At 48.4% G+C, this 24,594-nt stretch overlaps 1 protein-coding gene across 1 annotated transcript in view; it reads right to left on the reverse strand.

Moving 5' to 3' along the window:
* SLC24A3 (solute carrier family 24 member 3) overlaps nt 1-13,588 on the reverse strand; it is a 122,113-nt gene extending 108,525 nt beyond the window's left edge. The window contains exon 1 of the mRNA XM_072927317.1: nt 13,359-13,588. Within this exon, the coding sequence (XP_072783418.1) occupies nt 13,359-13,497 (139 nt within the window). The 5' untranslated portion in view covers nt 13,498-13,588. The remainder of the gene's footprint in view (nt 1-13,358) is intronic.
* Nucleotides 13,589-24,594: the final 11,006 nt, after the last annotated feature.

Here is a 24,594-nt window from a genome sequence, read left to right on the forward strand (position 1 = left end):
AAAATAATCAGCAGCAAGGACCATAAATATACCATCATCAGGGAAAAAACATTCCAAACAAAAGCCCCAGAAATACTACACTGGGCTTTGACAAGCAGCCTGCTCCTTACACCTGATTTCAAAGCTGTATTTCCATGCATCCTGACTTACATGGAAAGGTGCAGAAGGGCAGGGAAAGCACACTGCTGATAATACCTGTACCACAAGGCATGGAGGCCAGAGCCAAGCTGCAGGCAGTACCCAAACAGGGCAGGGTTCCTGCACCAACAACCCCTCACCACACACCCTCCCACATGTTTTCTATGTGACCACCAGCAGAAAAAATCCCACAGACCCCACAAAACCCCAGGCACACCTACAGCTCCCACATACCTCCAAGGAGGCTCCCCAGCCCCCTCCTAAGAAGCACAGAGCCCACTGAGGGTCCCACAAAGCTTCTGCCCCTCCCAGCCCAGCACTGTTCTCAACAAAGCCCAGCTGAAGTAGGGAGGGCAGAGCACACTCTGAAGGTCCAACAACAGCTCCACAGTTCTCATGGCAACAGCAAAATGTGACTTTTGGTTTATTTTTGCTCTGAAAAGCTGCCCAACCTCTGGAAGTGAAATTTCCATGTGCATGCTGCTGAGGCCTGCCTCTGCTCCACCCTGAGAGCAAAGAAACTTCAAGGACAGGCAGTGCTCAGCAGAAATGCACTCATTGTTCATCAAGCTCCAGGTGAAGTCCCTGCACCACTTCACACAGTGAAGCCCAGGGGATGGAAAAGTATCCCCGCAAGAGATGAACACACTCCCCAAAAACTCCTTGGTTCCTACATCCCAAAGAATGCCGGATTAAGCTTAGTTAAGTGAAGATAAAATTCTGTCTTGTGTTCCCTACTGTGCTGTGCCAAAAACTGTTACTGGATATGTGATTATTCCAAGCTTCCATGATTGTTCATTACCAGTTTGTGCAGAAATGTATGTTTTCTTTAGTATTCATATCAGCTTGACCATTAAATTGACCATTCTGTTCTTTTTGATCTATGCCTAAGTGCAAAAGGAACAGTTCTGCACCTGGTAAAAAAATACCACTTTTTATTTCTCCCTATCACAGCCTTGTGTGACTTGTCTCCTCTCTAAAGCAGGGTTTTACTTCTGACAATGTTTTCATGCTTCTGTAAATCCCCCAGTTTTACCATGGACATACCTCTGTGACCCTGCCCAAATTCAGATAATTCTCAAGACAGCAGCTTCCCACTGGTCTGTACAACAGCACTAAGTACTGTGAGCCCTGATTCTCTGCTCTGGTTTCTCAGGGATATCTCACTCCCTGCTGCCAACTCTTATCTCATTAGCATTTCACCTGGCATGAGTGGAAAGTCTGGGCACTGTTGACACCATCTCTCTGCTTTGCAGCCATGGACTGCCCAGCATGATTTCCAGAGCTCGCTGGCACAGCACATCTCCCTGACAGAGTTGCTGCCTTCTGTCTCAAGCATGGGACAGTCTCCTAATACCGGCCAGAAAACTGCTTTTGCCTCCTCCTCTTATGGCTGTCATAGAGGAAAACTGCAGGAGTAGATGAAGCAGCATCCTTCACATTACCCTTCTGTAGGCATCAGTGTTTCCCCCCTCCCCAAATAAACAGAAAGAAAATTTTCAGAGGCAGAAAAGGGAGATGGAGAACAAATTCCCCTTTCCAACACATCCCTGAGGCAGCTCCTCTCCCTGACCAAACTCCATCCTATGCATCTTGCCCTCATCCCTGCTGCCTGTGAGGGATGACAGGGAATCCTAAAGCACATCTAAACCCCCTGCTCTCTCCCTTTCCCACATTTCACTAGAAAACCCTGTCACAGAAGGCGGGAGTCACAGCAGTAAGGCTGTGCTACAGGTGGCTGCACATCTGGGTCATCTCTATCAAAACCATCCATCATGATTTCCCTTCTTCACAGTAGACAGCGACGAAAAAAAGAGCAGCAATTAATTAATCTCCAGCTGTCTTTCCATTACTAACAGAGCTACTTTTTATACCATTCCAAGATCTTGTGGCTGCTTGAACCTGGCAATCATGACCTTACAAGGCTGGAAAAGCAGTACTTGAGAGCCTAGCTGTTACCAGACAGACCCGTGTTTCTTGGAAGGATTGGGCAACGTATTACACAAAGAGCTAACTCTCTGGAGAAGGCATTTATCTTTTTAAAAGCAGTGAGAAAACAAACTGTATTTCAAGCCCCTGTGACAGGGGCAAATACCTGGGGCTTGGCTGGGGGGGTTTGTGCTCAGGAGCTGAACAGTCACTGCTCCTTCCCCCACATTTATGTGTTTTTCTCCTAATTTTAGCTGACACAGTGGGAGGAAAGACGGTTTTGGGTCAGATGAAATGTTTTATTGGCATAAAATATTTCATTTTGGTTTGCTCTCTTTTACACTTCTAGCTAGACAGAATTACACATAATTAAATTTAGTCTGAAAATACCATAAAAATGTGCTGGGAAAAGAAACATAGCAGCTCTTCCACCAAAAAGAAACCAACCCAAAAAAAAAACCCAAAAAAACCAAAACAAAAAAATAGGGGAAACCATTACTTTATCCCAGTTAAATTGAAAAGTGACACTCTTGTAGCTTTGCCTGAACAATTTCTGTCAGTGTCCAAGGCCAGGCTGGACACAGTTTAGTGGAAGGAGCACTAAAAAAAAAGCCACCCCTCCCAGGAAAGAAAGGAAAGGAAAAAAAAGACTGTTGCAAGCCCTGGCTGCCACTCTAGTATCTCTGATGATAGGTGAAACATCACAAAAGAAATTTTTTTTTCATGTTTTTCTCCACAAAAGATGATGAAAATACTGGATCTTGTGTAAAAGTAACCAAGCATAAGGGATTAAAAGACTATTTGTCCTGTCCTTTCGCCTTACATCTCCTTTCCCCTTGTGTTTCCCTGCAACACCACCACATGAATCTTGTAATTTGTATTTAATTGCTGTTATTTACTGCTTCCACAGTGCTGGAAAGGCACTTGGGGAATGGAGACAAGCCTTGGCCCCAGACAAGACACTGACTCTGGTATTTAACCCCACTGCTCAGTACCAAGTCTGGGTTTGCTGCCTAAAAGCACTTCTAATATGAGCTGACACTTGGGAAAATTCATGGACAGCCAGCCCTCACCAGGCAGTACAGAGCTGCAGTAGACAGAGTGAAAGGACAGGAATAAAATATAGTGGGAGAGGAGTGTGGAGGAGCTGGGAATTGTGAAACAAGCAGCTGGGGACAGAGGTGTGAACCCAGGCCAGGCAGAGGGAGTACTGGTAATTCCCCTTTTCCTGCATCTGCTCAGAAAACCCCTAAGATGACTCTTGTCAGTACTAAGAACATGCTGAAGGGCAGCTGTTGGCCTGTAACTGATCCTGTGCCTTCCTCCCCATGAAGCTGAGCTCCTGACAACAATGCAACGTGGTTCCCAGGAATTAACATGGGAGACCAAGGTGCTCGTGGTCCTGTTCCCTGCCACTGGCTAGCAAATGGATCTGGTCTGGAGCTGCCACAAATCAGCCACAGGCAAATGGGCTCTGAGAGCAGGAGAGAGCACCCACCAAGTGTCTTTGTGGAAAGCCTGGTTCCACACCCCTGTGTTATCACAAACAGTGCCCTCTACTGCACAGGGATTCCTGCCCTATGTCAGACCAATCTGTGTGTCACCAAGCCAAGCTGAAAATTACTTTAGTGGCAGAAGTGTTTTCCCTCAGGCACCCACTTCATTAAACATTGAAAGAGCTATTACTTTTTGGGGATGCCAGTACACCAGCTGTGTCCATTATTTATAACATAACATATTCATTATGCATTTTTTCCCATACTCCTATCTGCTGATCTCATAACAGGCCCTTATACACAATTTTAAGCAATTAATCCTACCTTAATTACAGATATATATATAAATTATATATTTTTAAGCCTCAGGACATCTCTTATATGTATTAGGAGTAAGCAAACATATCTAGAAATAAATCTGGTAGTCAGGGAAGAGAGATTCATGACCAAGCGGCCTGAGAATCACAAAACTGGAGCCAGGCACACTGCGGTTAAAATTGCCAGCTTGGGCTATCTGGAAAAAGTATCTTGTTCTGCCACAGATGCCTCCATGACATCACATCCATTTCCCTGCTGATGGATGTGGCTGTGAAGCCCAGGATCAGCGAGCACGTGGGTGCCAGCCCCAGCTCCGGCAGAGCTCACGGGACAGGGAGGTCCTGCTCACCCCAGTCTGCTTTGTGCCTCCAGGTCCTTTTTCCCAGTCCCACAGGAGGGAATCAGTCCTGGGATCCCTCCAGCAAGAAGCAGCTGCTCAGCCTTGTGCCCCTCTGCTACAGACCCTGAATTATAACAAAACTCCCGTCCTCTGTCCCATACCCAAACCAAGACAATGGTGACTGAAAAAAAACTTTAAAAAGAGGAGAGGGAGAGGAGAGGGAGAGGGAGAGGGAGAGGGAGAGGGAGAGGGAGAGGGAGAGGTACAGAGGCAGCAGGTACCAGTCCCGAGCAGCACAGTAGCACCCCTGCCCTCCTCTGAGAAATGAAGCCAACCTGGAATGCTATAAAGTGTTTTAAGGAAATAAATAATACTATAAAGGGAAAAAAAAAAAAAAACTTTTGTTTTTAACCAGAGGTCCTGGAACAAAAGGATGGTGCTCCACATCATACCAGAATCAAGTGTTTGAGGCTGTCCTTTCTTTATAAGGCTTTAAGACAGGCAGACTCTCCCTCTTTATTCTTTACTTACCCTGAAATGAGACACTGCAGACCCAGGTTTAATTCACCGCTCTACTATTAGCCCGTGAGGTGACCTTGGACAAGTTGTTCTGTCCAGATTCTCAGCTGGTGTCAGTGCCACCACAGCCAATTTAAACAATTTGAGATGCCAGCCCCAGAGCCCTGGGTCCTCAGCCTCCATCTCCCAAGCAGCTCTGCCATCTGCATGCAGCCCCACGCCTGAGGGGCACTTGAGGGACACCAAGTGTGGGGAAGAGAACTCATGCTTCCTTGGACAGTACATGGTTTTCATAAAATGAAACAAAAAGCCTGGTTTGGTTTTTGGAGATTTTTTTTTAATACCCTTCTGATCAAAGCTTTAAAAATATTGCTATGCTCTGGTGAGGCCCCACCTGGAATTCAGCTCTGGGGCCACCAACACCAGAAGGATGGATGGACCTGTGGGAGCAAGTCCAGAGGAGGCCACAAAGATGCTCAGAGGGCTGGAGCCCTTCTGCTATGGAGAAAGGCACCCCTGCAACCTCCCTTTGGATCATTTCTTCATTCAAGAGGCTTTTACATTACTCAGTTACTTTCTTGGACAACTCCTCCACTTCTAAAAAAGCCTGATATGCTGCCTTCTCTGATTTAGTGCAAGAACATGAAACTCAATTTGTTTTGTCAACAGCCAGCAGCAAAGTTAACTAACTTGTGGGTGTTTTTAAGTGCTGCCTGCCTCTCCTGCCATGCCACTGCTGTCCCAGTTGGAGCACAGAGCCAGCAGCACCTTGCTGTGAGCACAGCTGATGAAACCTGCCGAACAAGCAAGCTGTGTATGGCAGCCACTGGCTGGGACCAGTTTCCCCTGAAGTGAATTGCTGCACTGTCTTAGCACAGGCAACACTCATTTACAAGAGTTTTTTTCTGCCCCATCCTCTCACCAATATACAAATCAACTACAATGTAGAGGTGCACTGAGAATTGGAGGGTAGGTCTTGTCAGAGGAAAAAGGAATATCCATGTAAGGCTCATTTCTCCTCCTGCTTTATGTTACAGGATGTTCTGGCTGTCTTAGAAAGAAAAAAAAAACAGTTGAGCCTATCTATGAATAAGAATGATTTTAATAGCAGACCCTTCAGTTGTTTGTAGCTCAGTTAGCATGTTTTTGGCTTGCATATCAAAAAGATTCTTTTCCTTGACTTCAGCAATCTCTTTCCCAATCAAACCATTTAAACTGTTTGCAGTTCTCATTGGATAGGCAATGCCTGCTACTGTGCACTGCAATCCCTCAGCCACCAAGCAGACAGGCACACTTCCCAGGGCTAATCCACAGGGACAGGGCAGAACACTTGGGGAACAGAGCTCCACCTGGATACCTGTTGCTCCCAAGCCTGGAGAACCCCTCTTGTGCCTCAGTTTCTCTCCCTCACAGTCTGCAGACACACTTGCTTACCCCATTTTCCCCAGCAGGATCAGGGGCTGAGGAATAGCCAGAGTGAGGAAGGGCTGGGGTAACCACCTGAACTGGACCCCAGCACTTCACACAGTGCAAGTCAAGCCCTGATCCCTGGCCTGACTGCCTGTGGACACAAACCCAGCCCTGAACTGAAGCTCTGCGTACACAATCAGAGGAGCAGCGAGGTCAGGCCAGGTTGTGCATCCTTGTCACTTTACACGGCAGCTTGGCTAGCAGCTCGGCACAGGAATGTCCCAGAACAACCAAAACCGTGTCTCCGAACCCCATCTGACACTTCTTTGTGCCCAAGAGGGTTTTTCCTCTACTAAAAGACAGTATTTCCCCTTCCCAACACACACCCACATCCACTGACACAGGACCTGTGCCCTGGCCTTGCAGAGCTGAGCAAGAGGACAATGTGGGGCACAAGATACAGCTGGAGACACACCCTGCTCCCCTCTCCTCCAGACCACTCCCAGGTCCCAGCCAGGACCTGGGGACCATCTGCTTCCCACAGGCAAGGCTTATAGGCAGACGACATTCCATGTTAGCCAAAAGAGACCATAAAAGGCAAATAAAGTCCCAGCAAGTACTGTCTCACACAGCTTTCTCCCTGGACACCACATCTGGACTCCTCTTCAATGCCTCCCTTTTTCCAGAAGAACAAGGCCAAGGACCTTTCCCTGGAGTCCTTAGTACAATGCTCCTAGACCCAGGAATACAAAAAAACCCAACCCCGCCCCACAAAAACAAAACATCAAACCTAAAAAGAAAAACAAAACAAAAACCTACAAACAAATAAACTAAAAAGAAAGACAGCAAGAAAAACCCATCTTATACATCTCCAGTTCACCTCAAACTTCAGTCTTTAATCCAGACTGGAGTCCAGCCCTTTCTGCTGGATGTAACATCCTGTCCCACTCTCTTCCCTTCTTTTCCGTCGAACAGTCAAGCACACTGAGAAATCCTGTTATTTCCAGAGTCTTCTCAGCCTGCTTCTAAAGAAAAGCTTAGCATCTAGAGATTGTATCCACTTTATTTTTAAATCTGAGCATTAAGCTGAAATCCAGCCGTGCAACAGTACAGACACAGGGACTGCACCTATTTCCTGTCTCACAGAGGTACAGCTGGTCCTCTGATTTAGCTGTCTCCTGGCCAAAGTGATGGAGGCCTCAACACCCTCCCAAATTCCTGGGCACAGCAGGCTCATCCCATGGCCATCTCGCCGTCCCGGAAGCTCCACTGCTATGGATCCCAAGCTGACAAAATTTGGCCTCTGTCTCACCTGAACATTCCTTTGCTGACTGCTGTGGAGACCTGACCTTCTGAGGGAGGTGATGCAAGAAAAATGAACGTGAACCTTGCCATGAGACAAGACAGAGGGAACTGACCCCAAGGGATCTCCAGCTCACTGCAAACTCCCCATCCAGATGCCCTTGGCATTAAGTAACAAGGACAGGCTGCTCAGGGCTGCAGGAGTCTGACAATTCAGCAAGGATCCCACAGGGAGGAGAGACAGAACACCTGCATCCCTGTAGGGTCAGCCAAGAACCCATTCACAAGCTGCAAATTACACACACTTACAACTTTGTTTCCACCAAAGGCTTTCCCTTTGATGCTGTGAGTAATGTGGAGCAGCCACAAGGCTCCACTCACCGTGCAGCCCTACTCTCCTGAGAGCATGTCTACAGGAAGGTATGATTACCATGGAAGGACCTCGAACACACTGCCCACACCTGGGCATGCCTGACTGCTCCTGCCCAGGAAGCCACAGCAGCGGAAAAAAAATAGGATGAGGTTACCAGTGGCTTTTGGCATTGGTCTGACTTGGCTCCTGCTTTTAAAACCTAGAGCAGAACAAAGCTTTTCAACATCCCCAGTGCTCTCCAAAGCCCCAAGCCTAAAGACTGCTCTAGAGAAGAGCAAGGAAGGCAAGGCTAGAAAATGAGTAAAAACTTTAAGCTCTCTAAATTTGTTTTTAAAAATGCACTGCTGTAGCTCAACTGCCTGGCTGTGGGCTGTGAAAGGCAGTTGGGAGAGAGAGCACAGCACATTACAGCTCCCACCACCAAGCTGCTGCACTGGATCCTAAGGTGCATCCCTCAGACCCTGCACTCCTATGAACCTCGTGTGGTTTTCATTCCAAAACACAAAATTCTGAAGTTTTCAGGCTCAGGTTTCATGAAACCTGGCTGTTTTCTTCAGCTTTTATTATTAGGGAAGGCTTTATGAAAAGTAAATTTTCTATGCTCATCAAGAGGAAATCCAGAAGGGGTAACTTAAACTACTCCAAAGGAACAGAAACCAGAAAAAACCTAATGATCCTCCTAGCTACTAGAGAGGTGTCATCAATTAAAAGAACAGAGACAAAACAGAGTAAAGTACCCTGAGACAGGCTAACACCTAGAAGCAGGTCATGTCCAGGGTGAGGGGAGTTTTCCAACTGCAAGGCTGGATGCTGATCTCCTAAATTACCCTGTCCGGTATCAGCACAGACCTTTTTTTAATGTCTGTATCCTCCCAAGAGGATGCAGGCACAAATACCTGCCACATGAATATATGACAGGTTCAGCAGAGTCTTTTGAGCATCTCTGACCAGAAACAAACAATGTGACCAGCCTGCCTTTTATGGACTAATTATGGACTACTGGAGATTAGCAGCAGGAAGGAAGTACTAGGAAAGGGCTGGGACAGAACCAACCAAGCATGCCCACCTCCTCATGAGCTCTGTTGTTCTGACCACAGCCACCAACTAAGGGCTCTCTATTCAAACATGGCCTTTTAATGCCCCTCACCAAGTCATCTCAGTGTGCTGATTTGGCAATAAACCTACTTTATTTATCCTGGGCTAGTTTTCTGCTGGGTTAGCCTGCTGGAAAGGCCCAGCTAAGGGCCACCACCATGCCAGAGCCCAGGCAGGAAGCACCAATGAGGGCAGGAGTGGCCAAAAGTCATGGACAAGGTAGAACTGACCCTGCACAGCTCCATCAGCACAGGCAGGTGTGCAGTACAAGCCTACCTCACCTTGACAGGCACCAAAAAAACATCAGCTGCTGAGTCCTTCTGCAACTCACCCTCTCCCAGCCTAGCACTTCTCTGCTGTTGAGCAGCTGGGGAAGCCAGCAGCCCTCTGCCCTCACGCCCTGCTGGAGCCAGAGCTCCTGAGCATCCGGCATGTCGAGCATCCCACCCGCATCATCATCCCGAGCACCACGACCCTGTCATCCCAGGTGCTGTGCCAGTCCACCTCAGGCACCCAACCTTGGCAAGCCAGCCAGCCTGGCATGTGGCCTGGTATTCCCACAACACTTCAACGAAGCGGACTGCACACAGACCCTGAGATATGGGAGTTCTGAAGGCAGTTCAGCCACAGCCAGGTGTGCAAGCCCTGCTCTGCTGGCACCTGAAGCTGATGCTGCCAGCCAAGCATCTGATCAGGTCCCCTCACCCCTGCAAGCAGCACTGCATGTCCCATCCCTGCTACTCTCCAAGTTGCTTGACACAAGGGTTCAGTCTCAGTCAGCTGTGGGTGCAGGACATTGAACAAGTACTAAATAAATGAACAAGTAATTTACTGCAAGGCCAAACACGCCCCCTGCCAAAGAGGTCACATACCACGCTCTGGCCTGATGCTTCTCCGAGTTTGTGAGTGTAAATTCCCATATCCAGGGGTCCAATGATTACAGCAATACATCTGGGCTAGGATTACTCACACTGAAGCTAGGATTACGCTCTGCTGAAGAAGTGAGGAAAACAACTGCTTTTGTGCTTTCATTGCATGACCTCTAAAGCTCAGTTTGGGTTTCTTGGTTCACACAAACCAAAACACTCAAATCAGGGAGTTTTCACTTTAACTCCCAGCTAGAGGACCAGGATCTGTCCCACCAAGGTCCTTTTGCGTTATTTTCGCAGTAAGGAGATGTGTAAGGAAAACCCCTTTGAGGCAAGGCCTGTAACAAAGCGGTCAGAAGCAAACAGCCTACGTGGTTCATTCCAGCCTTGAGAGCTCCTCCAACCAGCACAGCGGTGGAAAGTGGATGTGCCCGAGATCTTTGCTCCCCATCTTTCATCACACCACCCAGGATTGTTCAGAGGCTTTCTAAGAGTGTGTTTTCATGACATGGATGCTTTCAACACACCACAGCCCACAAGGACCAGGCAAATACCAGTCCTGTGAAAACAGCCTGAGCTTTGTTTTTAGGGTAAGTCTCAGAGCCAGTCAAAATGCACCTGGCAAGCCCTGCTCCACCATTCTGAATACTTCACTCCCATCAAGTTAAAACAAGACTTGAAAGAAACCCGAATCTTCCACACTTAAATCACGCAGGCAACTCCAAGTGCTTGGATGTGCCCATCCCCATGAGTAAGAGCTGCACAATCAGACCCAGCTTTTCCTTACCATCCTGCCAAAGACACAGACACAAAGAAGAGAAAAACCCCACTGACTGATGATCCTGCTATTTCTGCTGTCCATGACAGCAAACCGGTAACAGGCCTGACTCAGAAGCCTCCCTTGAAAAACCTGAATCATTACAATTTAGAAGAGAGTCTCATATAATGAAGTCTACACTCCTCCCTCTCTTTAGAATAGAGAATTTGAGTCAGACTGACGGGGGGATAAAGAAGGGGGGAAAAAAAATAAACCAAACTTTACACTTTGTTCAACGCTTTCTGTGCGGGTGGCAGTCGGGTAGCCGGAGATTGGCAGCTGGATCTGGGGTCTGCAGGGCTGTGTTTGGTCTCAGTTACACCTTTCAGTTACCAGTGTGACCTCCTCAATGCCAGAGCATAACCAGACTTACTCTGCCAGCAAGCGAGGAAGGAGCACCCCAGCTGTATGATCACTGCCCAGACAAACAGCGTGAACTTGGATTTCTTCTTAGCACCATATCTATTTCCAAAAGCTTGACCCTTGTGGAATACAGAGATCATTGGAATGAGCATGACAGAACACTATAGTGTTTTAACTCTTTGTTATTACACATAATTTAGCATCAGGAGATCTCAAACTCACTTGACAAAGTAGCCTTATTTTTGAGACCCAGCCAAACGAGACATGGAGAGATTTGATTAAGGCCCTCATAAAAGCAGGGGGATCTACCAGAGCAGAATCCCAGAGCTCATGCCCTGTCTCTTAGAGTTGTATGCTCCAGATGGCTTATCAATTAAACTGCTGTGGTACCTGCCTCTCCAGAAGGGCTCTTGGCTGTTTCCTGTGGAGACGTGCCAGTACACACACCTCACAAGGAGGCTCTGGCACCCAACACACAGGTCTGCAGTGATCCGAAAAGTCTGGCTCCTCCAGATGCAGGCCATGGCTGAAAGAGTGCCTGAGGGGAAGGGGACTGATGAATAAAAACTGCAGCACTCAAGCATGCATCATGCAAAGAGGTGATTCAAGTCTAGGTTTCTGAGCTGGATCACGCCTCGACACCAAGGCTCTCCAGGAGCAGCAGTCATTGCAGCACCCTGGGGAAGCCTGTGACACGCTGCCACTGGTCCCTCTGGCATCAAGGATGTTGGGAGCTGCATATGCCACGTGCACTCCAAACAGCTCACAGTGAAAACCACCCCAGAGCCTCCTGCCAGGGCAGTGGAAAGAGAGATACCAGTCAACACAAAAGCACCACAGTCTTGTCAAAAGTCTATGTTGTGAATCCTAAACACTGTTTTTATGTCGGAAAAATACTGAAACAGAAATACACCTTTCCACCTCCTGAGCACAACACAAATGCTGGAGAGCATCAGGCTGCATCCAAGGCTTCCCTGAGAGCTTACTCACTTTGGGCCTGTGCAATGCCAGCAGATGCAGTGGATGTCGCAGAAAATTTCCCCTGTGACATGATTCTCCTCCATGTTGCTCCGATCTCTGTGCAGAAAATGCCATTCCTCACCTCTCAGATTAACTCTGAGCAAACTCTGATCACAACATGAGACAGGCTCCCAAACTGAAGTAAAGCAGCCAGAGTCCTGACACAACACTGTTGCACCAGCTGGGTAACACTTTGGCAGCTCAGGTAGAGTACAAATGCACCTGTGGCGCCAGCCTTTACAGCAGACAGAGCTCTTTCTGCATAGGCAGGGACCCCAAAACATAGGGTGGGAAGGAACACTGCACTTAAGAGAGAGGAGTGCACTCTGTGCACTTTCAAAATAAGTGTGAAAATCGCCTTTGCCACATCATCTATTAATATTCTGTGTGGTAAAGGCAGCAGCATGCAACCAGTCTGCTCAGCTGGACACGGATCATCTTCCCAATGACAAGAATGGGGAAGAGAGCACTGGTCTGGCCCCAGCACCACAGCCCTTCTCACCAGCAGCCTTTGAAGTTTAGGTAAAGGAAGGATGGATATTGGTGTCACACATCTGCATCTTCCGTGCTGGCAGACTTGAATATACCTCAGTACATACATAAAGTCCTGTTTACTTACAACGATGTTCATGTTTTTCCTGGCCTTATTTCTTCGAAGCAATCCACATTTGCAAGAAAAAGCATAAGTTTTAGAAGACATGTGTAAAAAAAAAAAAAAAAAAAAAAGACAATTTGATTAAATTGAGGGCATAAAAGCCCTGAATCTTAAAAACACATCCCAACATAGTTATACTCCACAAGAAACACTGTGTTCAAGCCGTAGCTGGTGTTTGTGCTCTTCTCTGAACATAAGAGCATTCCTTACACCATGCTGGACACCGTGAAACCCTTCAGACACATCTATTTATTTAAAAAGCAAATTCGAGTCACGGAGACGTACGCTCTTCTTTTCTTAAAGGCAAATAAGCCTTGCCTAAATTCTGCTTACATTCACGGCTCCGCAAAGCAACAACGCAAACCGCTTCCGACCGCCCCCCGCGCAGCTGAAGCGCGGCGGGCAGGGGACCCCCGGACGGAGGGCACCATCGCAGCGCCGCGGCTCCGCAGAAGGGCTCCGGGCACGCCGTGCCTGCCGGGACCCCCGGGGGAGACGGGCCCCCCTCCGCCCCAACGCACGCCGAGCTCCGCCAAGTTTCGCGCCGCTCCCGCGGCCGCCTCCGGCGCGCAACGCCCCGGCTCGGGAGGGCCCCGGCGCGGAACCCGCGAGGGAGCCCCGGCCGCCGCAGCCCCCGCAGCCCCCGCAGCGCCGCCCTTCGCAGCCGGGCTCCGCCGGCCCAGCCGCTGCCCCCCGCCGCGGCCCCGCACTCACCGCCGCGGCCGGCCGCGCAGCTGGCCAGCAGCAGGGCCAGCGAGCACAGCGCGCACAGCGCGCAGCGCTGCCCTCGCAGCAGCTGCCCCTGCCGCCGCCGCGGCCGCCGCCGCTCCGCCGCCGTGCCTGGGGCGCCCATCGCGGCTGCTCCGCTCCGCTCCGACCGCTCCCCCCGCCGCGCCGAGCCCCGCCGGGCGCCGCAGCGCCGCCTCCGCCCGCCCACCGCGGCCGGCACGGGGCGGGGGCCGCACGGCGGCGGCGGGGTTGGTGGGGCTTGGCGCTTCCTCGGCCAGCACACGGAGCGTGCACGACGCCGGCAGAGTGCCCGCTGCCAGCTGTCTGCAGGTCTCTGGGCGGGGAGGAGTGGGCATCTGGATGCGGCTGGGCATCGTCTTCGCTGGGCGTCGTTCCATCGCACCCATCACGCCTCCCGCCTGGGGCGCTCGGGACCTCTCGGCATCGTCGCTTGGGCTACGGCTTGTACCACCTAGGCAGTGTTGGACACCAGAAAAGCCCCAGCACACCACTGACCCCTCACCAATGATCCCGGGGACGGCGGGAGGCAGCCCTCGCTGCCACCCCTGTGCCTCTCAGACAACCAGGAGGTTTCTCATTGTGGGTGGCTGGGGATTTATCCCCCTTTCTCACACTCTGCCCTGAACTTTTTGCCGGGTGAGCAGCCCTGCCCTTTGGCCCAGTCCTGTATGAGTCCTCTTGCTTCCCATCTCTCTGCTGGGCACCCTGGCACCCTGGCTCACACACCTCTGGGGAGATGTGCCACCTGCTCGGGCACAGGACAGCCCATGCACAGCCACTCCAGTGCTCCTCTGTTGGGGCTGCTGTGCTCAAGAAACCTGGGCCAGTCAGAACCATTCTTCCCTCCTTTCCTTGAACGTCGTAATTGCTACTGGAACATTGGCACAAACACTTAGAGGCAATGCTAAATCCGGAGTGATGTGCACACATGACGGAACAGCTTCTCCTGCAGGGCCCACACACCATTATCCAGGAGGGACCCTGGAGTTTCATGAGGTATCTACCTTTTTGGCTGGAAAGCCACCTTCAGTTGAGATGAATAGGACAGAATGAATACCTCTGTTCCCAAGGTCCGACTGTTCCTCAAGAGCTGCCATGGTGCGCTGGACACAGACTGAAATGAAAGTAAACATCACTATCAGTAGTTTTGGTCAGTTACCAACCTTTCTCAATAAAGACAGTCTCATTCTGTGGGCAGCACCCACTGTCTCCTGAAAGGGTTTCTGGCAATTCTGAACTTGACCAGGATGTTGGTTTTCAACTCAACTCATACACATTTACTGCTTATGCTCCTACACACAACTTTAACAATGCTGTTCTCTCTGTTGGCCTGGGATTGGCAGAGCCAGCTCCCACCCAGACAGTAAATGGAGTTGAGAACTGGCCTAGGATATAACTATAAAAGAAGCGTTCTGTTTTGGTTTGTGTTTTTTCTGAGTAGGATGCACCCCCTTCCCCCTGGCAAGGCAGGTTTTATCCCATGGTAAACATCTCTGAAACCTGTAGCATTGTCAAACACTACAGCAAGTCACTCCAGCTGAGGAAAGAGATCCCGATTGTCCCATTGCTGTCACTGATTGATGTCATGGAAAAGCAATCAATCCACTGTGGGGTGAGAGGGGCCTGGAGGTGAAAGCCTCTGTTGCTGACATGACAGAGCACTGTGACAATGCTCCCTAAATACTCCCTTTACATTTAAATGTCCCTTTGAAGTCTATAACTTCTTGAAAATGTGACCCTGAGAGTCACTGCAAAATCATTACTCATGCCTCCATCACAAGCCTCCTCTGGTCCCATTGCAGAGCTGCTTGTAAATACCAGGTGAGAGCTCACTGTCTTGAGAATGGAGACTGGGACTATCTGGGAAGCCTGCGAAGCTCAGGAACTAATTTCCCACTCAGAATCACTAGGTAAGTTAGTGAATGCCTTACTAGTGCAGTGATTACTAGCTCCTGAAGCATGTGCATTTCTGGGGAGCATAAGACAGGAGAATTCCCTCTTCTCTCCCACCAATAAACTGGTGTGTGGGTGGAACAAGCTTTGAAAGGCTCCGTCTGCTGGAAGAAACAGAAGGAAGGGAATCGTGTTGAAACTGTTACTCTTCTGAAAGAAACACTCTATCTTCTACAGTAGTCTTCTGCACGAAAAAAAAAAACAAACCAAACAACCCAAAAAAACCCCAAAACCTGCTAAAGACCAGACATAGCTAGCATTACAGGGTTTGCTTTGTGGCACCTCTGCCACTGTCTGCCACGGTTGCTGCCACGCAGAGCTTTCTCTGTGGAGGGCCATGAAGGCTCTGGAGGAGGTGCCCTTGCTCTGCGAGGTCCCTTGGAAGGTTCCCACAGAGCTGGCTCTCAGAGGAGCAGAAAGATTTGTTCTTTCCACAGTGCAAAACCACATAAAGCACTGGGAGAAAACTGTGTAAATCACAGGATACAGATGTGCAGAGATGACAGGCAGATATGCCTTAGCAGAGCTGAGGTGCAGTCGTGACTATTGCAAGGAGAGCAAACAGCCCTTACGTACTTGGCATTTTCCCCCGCAAGCCACGCCAAGTTCTGTGCTTCAGACCAAACAGAGAATTTTTTTCTTCTGTTTGGACTGCAGATTATGCTCACAAAGAACTTTCAGCTCTGGAGAAAAAATTTGGGATTCAAGCAGAGCACAATCGATGCACATTGGCCAGGCAGAATCCAGCTGCCAGTGAAGGTGATCCCCAGCTGGCTGACAGCACTCCAAGCCAGTTTGACAGGTTAAAGGAGCTGCACTTCAGAGTGGCCATGGAGCCTTGGCCAAACATGAACAGGGGCACCATGAGGGTGGGTCTGGTCAGTGCTGCCCAGCAGAGAGCATCTGCGTGGCAGAATCACCAAATCTCACCGCTGCTTCATTCCACACACAGAGAACTGCTGCGGAGGTCCACCCGCAGCACTCCAGCTGGATCTCAGAGGACAGCAGGAGGGTTCCCTGCCTTGGGTTCCAGTCCTGGGCCCTACCTTTGCAGCATAGCTCCTGTACCCTCCCTGCCAGTGTCTGCCTACACAGAAAGTTGCACCTTCACTTCAGGCATGTGCTGCTGGATGTGTTAGTTGCTTGTTCCTCCTCTCTGAGCGGTTCAGTCCCAGGGCTGTGGCCGAGCACAGCTCTAGTTCCAGGTTAAAAGCAGCAGTGAGGGTGGCTTGGCATGGTTGCCTCTCCTGTGAGGTAAGAGGGGCTGGCTCAAACCAGGTGTTTAACCTACAAACCTTAGACACACACAGCCATCTTCTGCAAGCCACAGAGAGGATAAACACACTGCTGATTGCCACTGCTCTCTCCTCCCTGCCTGCTCAGTGAGCAGAAAGCCTGCCCAAGTGCCCTGCTCCCTTGTAAAGCTACCCATCTGAATGAACTGGTTACAGCAAATCCAGCCAGCCATGCCCTGAAGGAGGCCAGGGAGCATGTGTACACCGGAATGTCATTGCTGGCTGGTGGCCAGCAGCTGAAGGAGCGATGCTTTTGGTCAGCTCCTGGCAGTGCCTCATGCAGTGATGACAAACATCCTCCTCTCAGTCATGCACCCATAGTCCAGGTTCAGAGTGGTTCAAAAGGGTGCCCAGCTGATGCAATTTTAATGTAAAAATAGTTGACAGGAGTTTAGGCTACGACTGTTCCCATTTAATTTAAGAACATTTAAATAAGTTTGCATCTGCTTAGATAAAACAACTTAAGGTCACAGCCTTGGATAAAGCTGGGTGTCCTCCTGAAGGCTGGCAGGTCTTTCCTCTGTCTGAAAACCTTGAAGAAAAGTGTTTGTACTTACCGGCTTTGTGGTGAGGTCAGGGTTTCAGGGAGGTCTATTGTATGGGAGAGAGCAGAGGGGACACACATTCCATGTTTCAGCTCTCTGGGAAAACAAACTGGGCTGGGGCAGAGCTGGTTTCTGGCTCTCCTTCTGCCAGAGGGTTTTGGGGTCTTTGGTGGTTAAAGGAAAGCAGCAGCACCCAGCTTCCTCACTCCTTTTCTGGTCTGTACCCTTTTCTAGACAGATTTTTCTAAAGCTTTCCACATCCTCTCTTCTTGACTCACAGATAAATACACACATGAGCAAACAGACTAAAGAAGCTGTATACATTGTATTTGTATGTGTATTTGTCCCTTTTTGAGGCTTGGAGGTATTTTCTCCTGCTGCCCTCTTTTAGGATGCTGCTTTCTCTTACTGAGGCCAGTGGTGTGGGAGCCAGAGAGGCAGGATGGAGCAGGACAGCCCTCCCCTGTTGGAGCTGCTTGTCCTGGCAATTAACTCTCTGCTACTGCTGAATCTTTGGGAATATCTTGTGTTTCAGTGGTGAGGAGACACAATTACCAAATGGAGTATGCAATGCATAAAAGCCAGCTAGGGTTCTTTCTAGATGAAAGGGGCAATAAAAATGCTGATATTTATAGAAAAATATTTATTACTTCATGGGATATCAGGGCTTCCTGTGATTTGAGGCTGTGCCTTGCATAGCTCATTGCTGAATGCCTCAGGATGACACTTTCCATTTTTTCTTTCAGCAGCAGCCTGTTTGCTCTCAAATCAATGATCAGGTTTACAAACAGTGATTCTGTGTCCCCTTATGGGCCATCCTCTGGTGCTGCCTTCCCCTTCTGCAGGCATAGGGCGGGCTGGTGGTGTGTGTATCTGCGTGTGTCTGTGTGTCTGTGTGTCTGTGTATGCATACGTGTGCATCCCACTTGGGAAAGTCTGGGGAGTAACAACTGCTCCAGAGGAAAGAGCAGCTCTTCTACCTGCCTGATGGCACTGGAAAAAAAGCAACCTTTAATAAAATTAAAGGGCATACAATTCCAAACAAATGCAAATGAAACCCTATTATATGTAGTGAAATTGCCCTGGAGGACCCTTTGCCACAAGCAAATATTTCTGAAGCCAAAAAAAATAATTCAGAAATGCAGAAGAAGGATGGATAACTGTGTAAATACTGGAAAATAGCAGTGTCAGAATGAGTCCTAACATTGGTATATCCAGAGCTCACAGTTTACAGCTCGTAAAAGTCTGAGAAAACAAAAAAAGACCATGAAATCTAATATAAATCCTGGATCATCACCAATGCTTCTGCCCCCCCCACCCTTTACTGCTGGACCCCTCCTCAGTGGTCTGCCTGCAAGGGATGCTGTCCTCCAAAAAGCACGGTCACACTGGGCTGCTCATGGAGGATGCCATAGCAAGCACATAGGAGAGACTTTGCGCACCGCAAAAGGGACATATCCAGCAAACCAGCACTTTGCTCCTGCCAGCCCACTGCTCCTGCTGGTGCCCTGAATGACAGCCCTGCCTCCTTCCTGTGCTCTGGTCAGTTTCCCAGCTTGGGAATGTCCTTGGGCTTGCCAGGGGCATGCTCTGACCATCCACAGGTCTCTCATAAGGACTGAGCAGCACCAACCTGTGAGCAGCGCTTCCCTCCAGGTTCTCCATCACCTCAGCTCTGCAGAGGGGCTGCCCTGGGGTAATTCCAATGGCCTCTCCCAGGCCGCTCTGTGTGACTTCACTTCAGATGGAAGATAAATCTTACTCTTCTCCTTCCCCTCCACCCTTCCAGAAGTGTGTGTGGATTTAGAGGAGGCTGGAAAGGGGAGACTGCCAGCAGGAGAGGAGCACATGGTCTGCAGGAGAGATGCAAGAGCCTCCAGCACCGGGGGCTGTTTGTTCCCTTCGCACTGGAAGAACGTGTATGCAGATCCCTGAGATTCCTGGGACTGGCTCTGGATCTCTATCTGAAACCAGCTCATCAGCACTTCACACATGAGCTGATGCAATCCTAGTGCAGGGCTGCAGCTCCATGACATAATTCACAATTACAAGGAGGAGAAATGCTGCTGCTTGGCTGAGTGAGCTGAACTTACTGGCCTAGCCACAGTAGCTTAATTAAAGTCACTGGAAGGAAGCTGTGATCATCCCTCCTGTGAGCAGAGATATGGTTTATTACTTACTATTTATTTTCCTCATTTCCAGATATAGGAGAAGATGGAGGAGTAATTTATGAAGGAAGCTTTGTTGGCATCCTAAACCATGAGTGAAACCTCCCTGAGTTGACAGAAGACCAAGAGAGAGTTAATTGGGATTTTCCCCCTGCCCAGCAGTAGCCCTCACTTCTCTGCCTTTAAATCTGTTACATGACAGAATTTGTCACCAGTTCTCAGCAACAAAGCATGCTGCAGAGATTGGTTCTCATTTCCAGAAGAGGCAGTGATACACGCAAACAGGCCAGCTCCTGCTTGGATTCAGTTCCATCCCTGTTCCAGCCCTGGATTTATCAGGCAATGAATCTCGGAGCACACAGGTTGCTCCTGGAGACCTCTAGTGAGGCATCAGCATAATGCAAACCAGCACAGCCACCCAAAATTATCCCTGTGGGAAGAGAGAGCTGCTGTGGGAGAGCTCTTGTACAGTACTGGTGAAGGAGCTCCGTCGCTTCTGGTCACTGAGTCCTTCAGCACTCCAGACACAGCAAATACCAGGGTCTCACAGCCATTGTTTGGGCACATCATGGAGGAAAGAAAGAAAGAAAGAAGCTCCTTCCTGTTTCCTCAATGACACCTAATTTAGCCAAAATATTTCCCCCGGTTCTGACACACAATGTGCTTCAGATGTCAGGAGGTGACAGTTTGGAGCAAAATTTTTTCACTTTCCAAAATGGCATGGCCTGACCTACACAAAACAACTACACTCTGACATACATTACTGGTTTTTTTTAACTAGGTTGACACCAGTTCTCAGGGATAAATGTATCTGTAATTTAGCCAAATTTATTTCAAATCTTTATTGTAAAATTAAATTATATTTCCAAAGTATCTCAGAAATTAACATCCAAGTGCAAAAGTTTTGCTCTGTTTTCAAGAGTTCCTGTTACCAGCACGTTTTCAGCAAGCAGCGCAATCCTCTGGCACTTTTAGCCCCAGGGAAGAGGGCAGCAGCACTTCGAGGAGCTGACAATCCCGGGCTGGCTCCCAGCCGGCCAGCACCACTGTTCCAATTCCCAACACATTATGATGGCCAGCAGGAAACAGCCAGCACATCCAGCCCAAACAAAGAGGTCCGCTGCCAGCCAGGGAAGTACGTGAGCCCCAGGCTTATTCCTCAAGTCCCGTTTCAAGTAACACCTCTCACAACCTGGGCTATTCTCTCTGAGGAACTGTGCCACTGAACTACCCAGGGCTGGCACTTGCCAGGAAGACCCTGATGAGAGGACATAGCCTCAAGTTCTGCCAGGGAGGTGTAGGGTGGGTATTAGGAAAACATCTTCATGGAAAGGGCTGTCCAGCCCTGGCACAAGCCGACCTGGGTAGCGTCAGAGTCCCCATCCCTGGTGGGATTTAAAAGCCAAGTGGATTTTAAATCCCCTGGTGGGATTTAAAATCCACTTGGGGATATGGGTTAGTGGTGGCCTTGGCCATGGCTAGGGGAATGGTTGGACTTGATGGTTTTAGAGGGTTTTACTACCTAAGTGAAGCTGTGCTGGAAAAGCAGCACAGTCAATCCCTACTTCAAAGAGGGTTAATTTGGGTTAATTTCTAGTCAAATTAACTCCTAAATTAAGCATCCAGAATCCCACTTGCTTGCACTACTAAACAAAATTTCTGCTTACCTGAAGGACAAGACTTTCACTATCTCCTGTGTGAGCAACCCCACCAAGAAGAAAGGCAGCCACATCACTCACTTGTGCTCTTATTTGTTTCAGTGACAAATTAGCCCCAGTTCTTCTGGGTGACCTGGAACAGCCTGCCATGCCAATACTACATATAGGAAGCTGACACTCATCAGGACACTGTCTTTTGCAAAAAAAAAAAACAGATAAAGAATTATTTTGAAGGCAGGTAAGAACATGAAGTCACTTGAGACCCTTACCCAGCTGCTACATTGTGTACTGCCTCAGGGACAGCAAAGACAGTCTCTGGACTTGCTTCAAATTCTTGTCCTATGTACTGTATTTTTCTCCAAATAATATGCTGTATTTCTACTGGCTGTTTAGAAAGGAGAGAAATAAAACCTCATCCAGATCATGACTTCATGTTCCCAGATATATATTTCGTATTTAATTTCACACTTTGGAACATAGCACTGTGATTTGTGTACATGGATTTAATTCTGCTGGTGGCACACCACTCCACCAGAGTGAAGTAGGATGAGTTGGAAAGCAGTGCAAGGTCTTACCTAGACAAACTTGCTCAGGAAAAATAGTTTAAATTAAGTCACTGCTTGACTTTAAGTGGATTAGTTAAAATGCATTCAATCCCTCAATGCAAGTTCTTATTCAGAAGCAAAATGACCTAAATTTGATTTACCTCCAGTCATTTCCAAACTTAAATAATATTAACACAGCTTTCAATCAGAGAGGACTGACTCTGTGTTTGTTAAATTCAGTTTAAGCAACCCACTTACATAGACAACAAAAACAAAACAAAAACAAAACAAGAAAATATTTCCAAGCTCTATGCATTTAACTGCTAATTGCCGGGCCTGCTTTTCCATGAGTTCAGTGGTTAATGGTGTCTGCTGAACAGCCTTAATAGATGTGTCGCTAGTGTCAGCTGTGGGTCAGGGTGAGAAGAAGACATTGGAACCTGGATTATTCCTTTGTCTGAGACAGATGGTAGAGCAATTCCCATATTTGGTCCTGCCTACAAGCTTGCTGCTGTATTTTCTCAAATAAATGATGAATGCTGCAGAAATCTAAACATGACTTTTTATAGTCACTCCTCCAGGCACACAGCTATTTAATGCTGCCCTGTCAGCCCCAGCTATGCAGAAATTATGTGTCAAGCCCCCCAGATCCTGAGGCTCCTTTGAGGGCTGCAAGATTCACAAAACAGGGCTCATTCTTCATGTTCCACAAGCTTTAGAGGGAGGGAAGGAATGGGGACAAGCACTCAAAAGCAATAGAATGGATCCAGGAAAAGAACACCTGCTCCCTGCTCACTCACAGGCTAGCCCCAGGAATTATACTAATACAATTTCCTAAGTTTCTCTTTTCCTGTTAATTTTCTCTGCTGAAGCGAAACAGCCTTCAGAAAGGGGAGAGTCATTACACACCTTAGGGTTTGTTTTCCTTATGGCAAAAGAAGGAATAAACAGCTTCCTGTTTGGCACCAAAGAAGAAACAGCAAATCTTTCTAAGAAGCAGAGGTACCATAACCCCAAATCTCCACTGCCTGCAATAACCAACACACCTGGAGCCTTGTCAGGGATGTGCTGGTTTGCCCTGCAGCTCCATGATCTTCCTTCCCTGTCCCATTTCCCAAGACTAAATGCACTTGTTTGTAAAGGAAAAATAGATCAGCTCAGGCTGATGTGTCTTTCCATGGCCAGTAGGCATGGCTGGAAAAGAACAGGGATCAAAGCAATGAGGCTAGGAAGGAGAAGATGAATGTTTATACCCTGCCACAAGGAACAAATTACTTTTCCACTGCTTGGGAGCACAGGGAGCAGCCCAAATAAGTGAAGGGATATCCATGTGCTAGCTCTGCTCCAGGACAGCCAGCTACATAAGGAGACTTCTGCACAGTTGCTGTATTTGTGTGTGCTGGCCCCTCATTTTACCCCTAATGATCTCTCCAGGCAGTGTCTGGGGGCTTGACACAACTTGAGGCCATTTCCTCTTTACCTGCCACTTGTTAACCAGGAGAAGAGTCTGAGCCCCACCCGCACTCACCGCCTTCTTTCAAGTAGCTGTAGAGGTGCAGAAGATCTCTTAATGTTTGGGAAAAAATTACAAAATTTGTTCTTCAATTTGCCCCAAGCCTTATTCCAGCCTCTCACCGTCCTTTTGTTTATAAGCCTTCTCCTTGTGCTTAACAAACTGCCTCAGACAAGATCCCAACCCATCCCATTCTTTTCCTACCCACAATAAAAACTCATAGAAAACAACAGTGTTTCATTTTAGAGCTATTTTGTAAAGGAATGTAATCTCCATGGAACAGAGTAATGTCAGAAAGTGACCAAACAACACAATAAATTGAACTTTGAGCCCCAGAACTGTCCAGGCTGAGCACTGTGCTCCAAAAAGTCCCTGTGAGCAGTGGCACAGGAAAATTTTTAAAGCTGTGGCCAATACTCCAAGACCAGATTTTAACATTCCAAGAGCAGATTTTAACACTCCAAGATCAGATTTTAGCACTCTAAGCTCAGATTTTTAGGCAGTGGAATGGGAAGCAGCAGTGCAACAGGAGGAAATGGGGCTGCCTGAATTCAGCAGGCATTTCCCTGCTTGCCTCCAAAGTTGCTCCTCACAGTCTTTAGGAAACTGGACAGCTTACCCACAGCCTCTCTGGCACTGGGAAGTAGTGTCCCTTGGGATCACTTGACACACTCTGAGTTTTTATTAGTATGAATAGGGTTTAAGCCTCCACTTTAAACCCCTGTTTGCCCATAGAAGCGGCCATGTGGCTGGGCAGCACTATGATTTCCTAGAGCTCAAAAGCCAGGACTGTCTGTCCCAGGAGCTTCCTTGCTTGGAGAGCAGCAGGATCTCCAAGCTGCCCACACTGAAAGGCATCAGCTCTGCTGGAAACACATCAGGAAAAAGCTTGTGGGAGAGGCTGGGATTGCAAGGAACATCACTCTGCTGGTCCAGGTTTATTTGTGTCCCTACTCCAAGGATGTCATTGAAACTGCAGCAAAACCAAAAACTCTACAACAATTTTTAGTGTTAGAGAATTAAGGCATTACTTTATTCTGTCCAGGATGTTGTTCTGGCCAAAATGTGAAACACGAATAATTTCGTCCACACATTACCTGGGTTGTTCAGGGAAAATCATTCCATCACAAAGAATTGTTACTAGATATTTCCCATACTTATACAGTCTAAACCAAGAGAAATTAATTAGTTCAATGTTCATTGGTCCCAAGTTACACAGTTCTTACTGTTTGGTTTCCTATTGGTTATTGATCCCTTCACCTTCTATGTTAATTAGGTTCTCATTCTTCTGGGACAGAGGCTCCAGGGTAACAGCCAACCTGGAGCAGCTGGGATGGATGCAGTGGGATAACCAAGGCCCGTGTGCTCCCTGAAAACCTCTGCCCTGGAGATGAGAATAATTTCCATCAGTACACATAGTTTTCCTTAAGCCCTTTTCTTGGGAAGAGTGACTCACTTGCACTATCCATCTGAAACGTTCTCCTGAGGTATTTTTAGACAACAGTAGTGGTGGTCCAGTGAGT

The sequence above is a fragment of the Taeniopygia guttata genome, chromosome 3 (genome assembly GCF_048771995.1).
Source record: "Taeniopygia guttata chromosome 3, bTaeGut7.mat, whole genome shotgun sequence".
NCBI lineage: Eukaryota > Metazoa > Chordata > Aves > Passeriformes > Estrildidae > Taeniopygia > Taeniopygia guttata.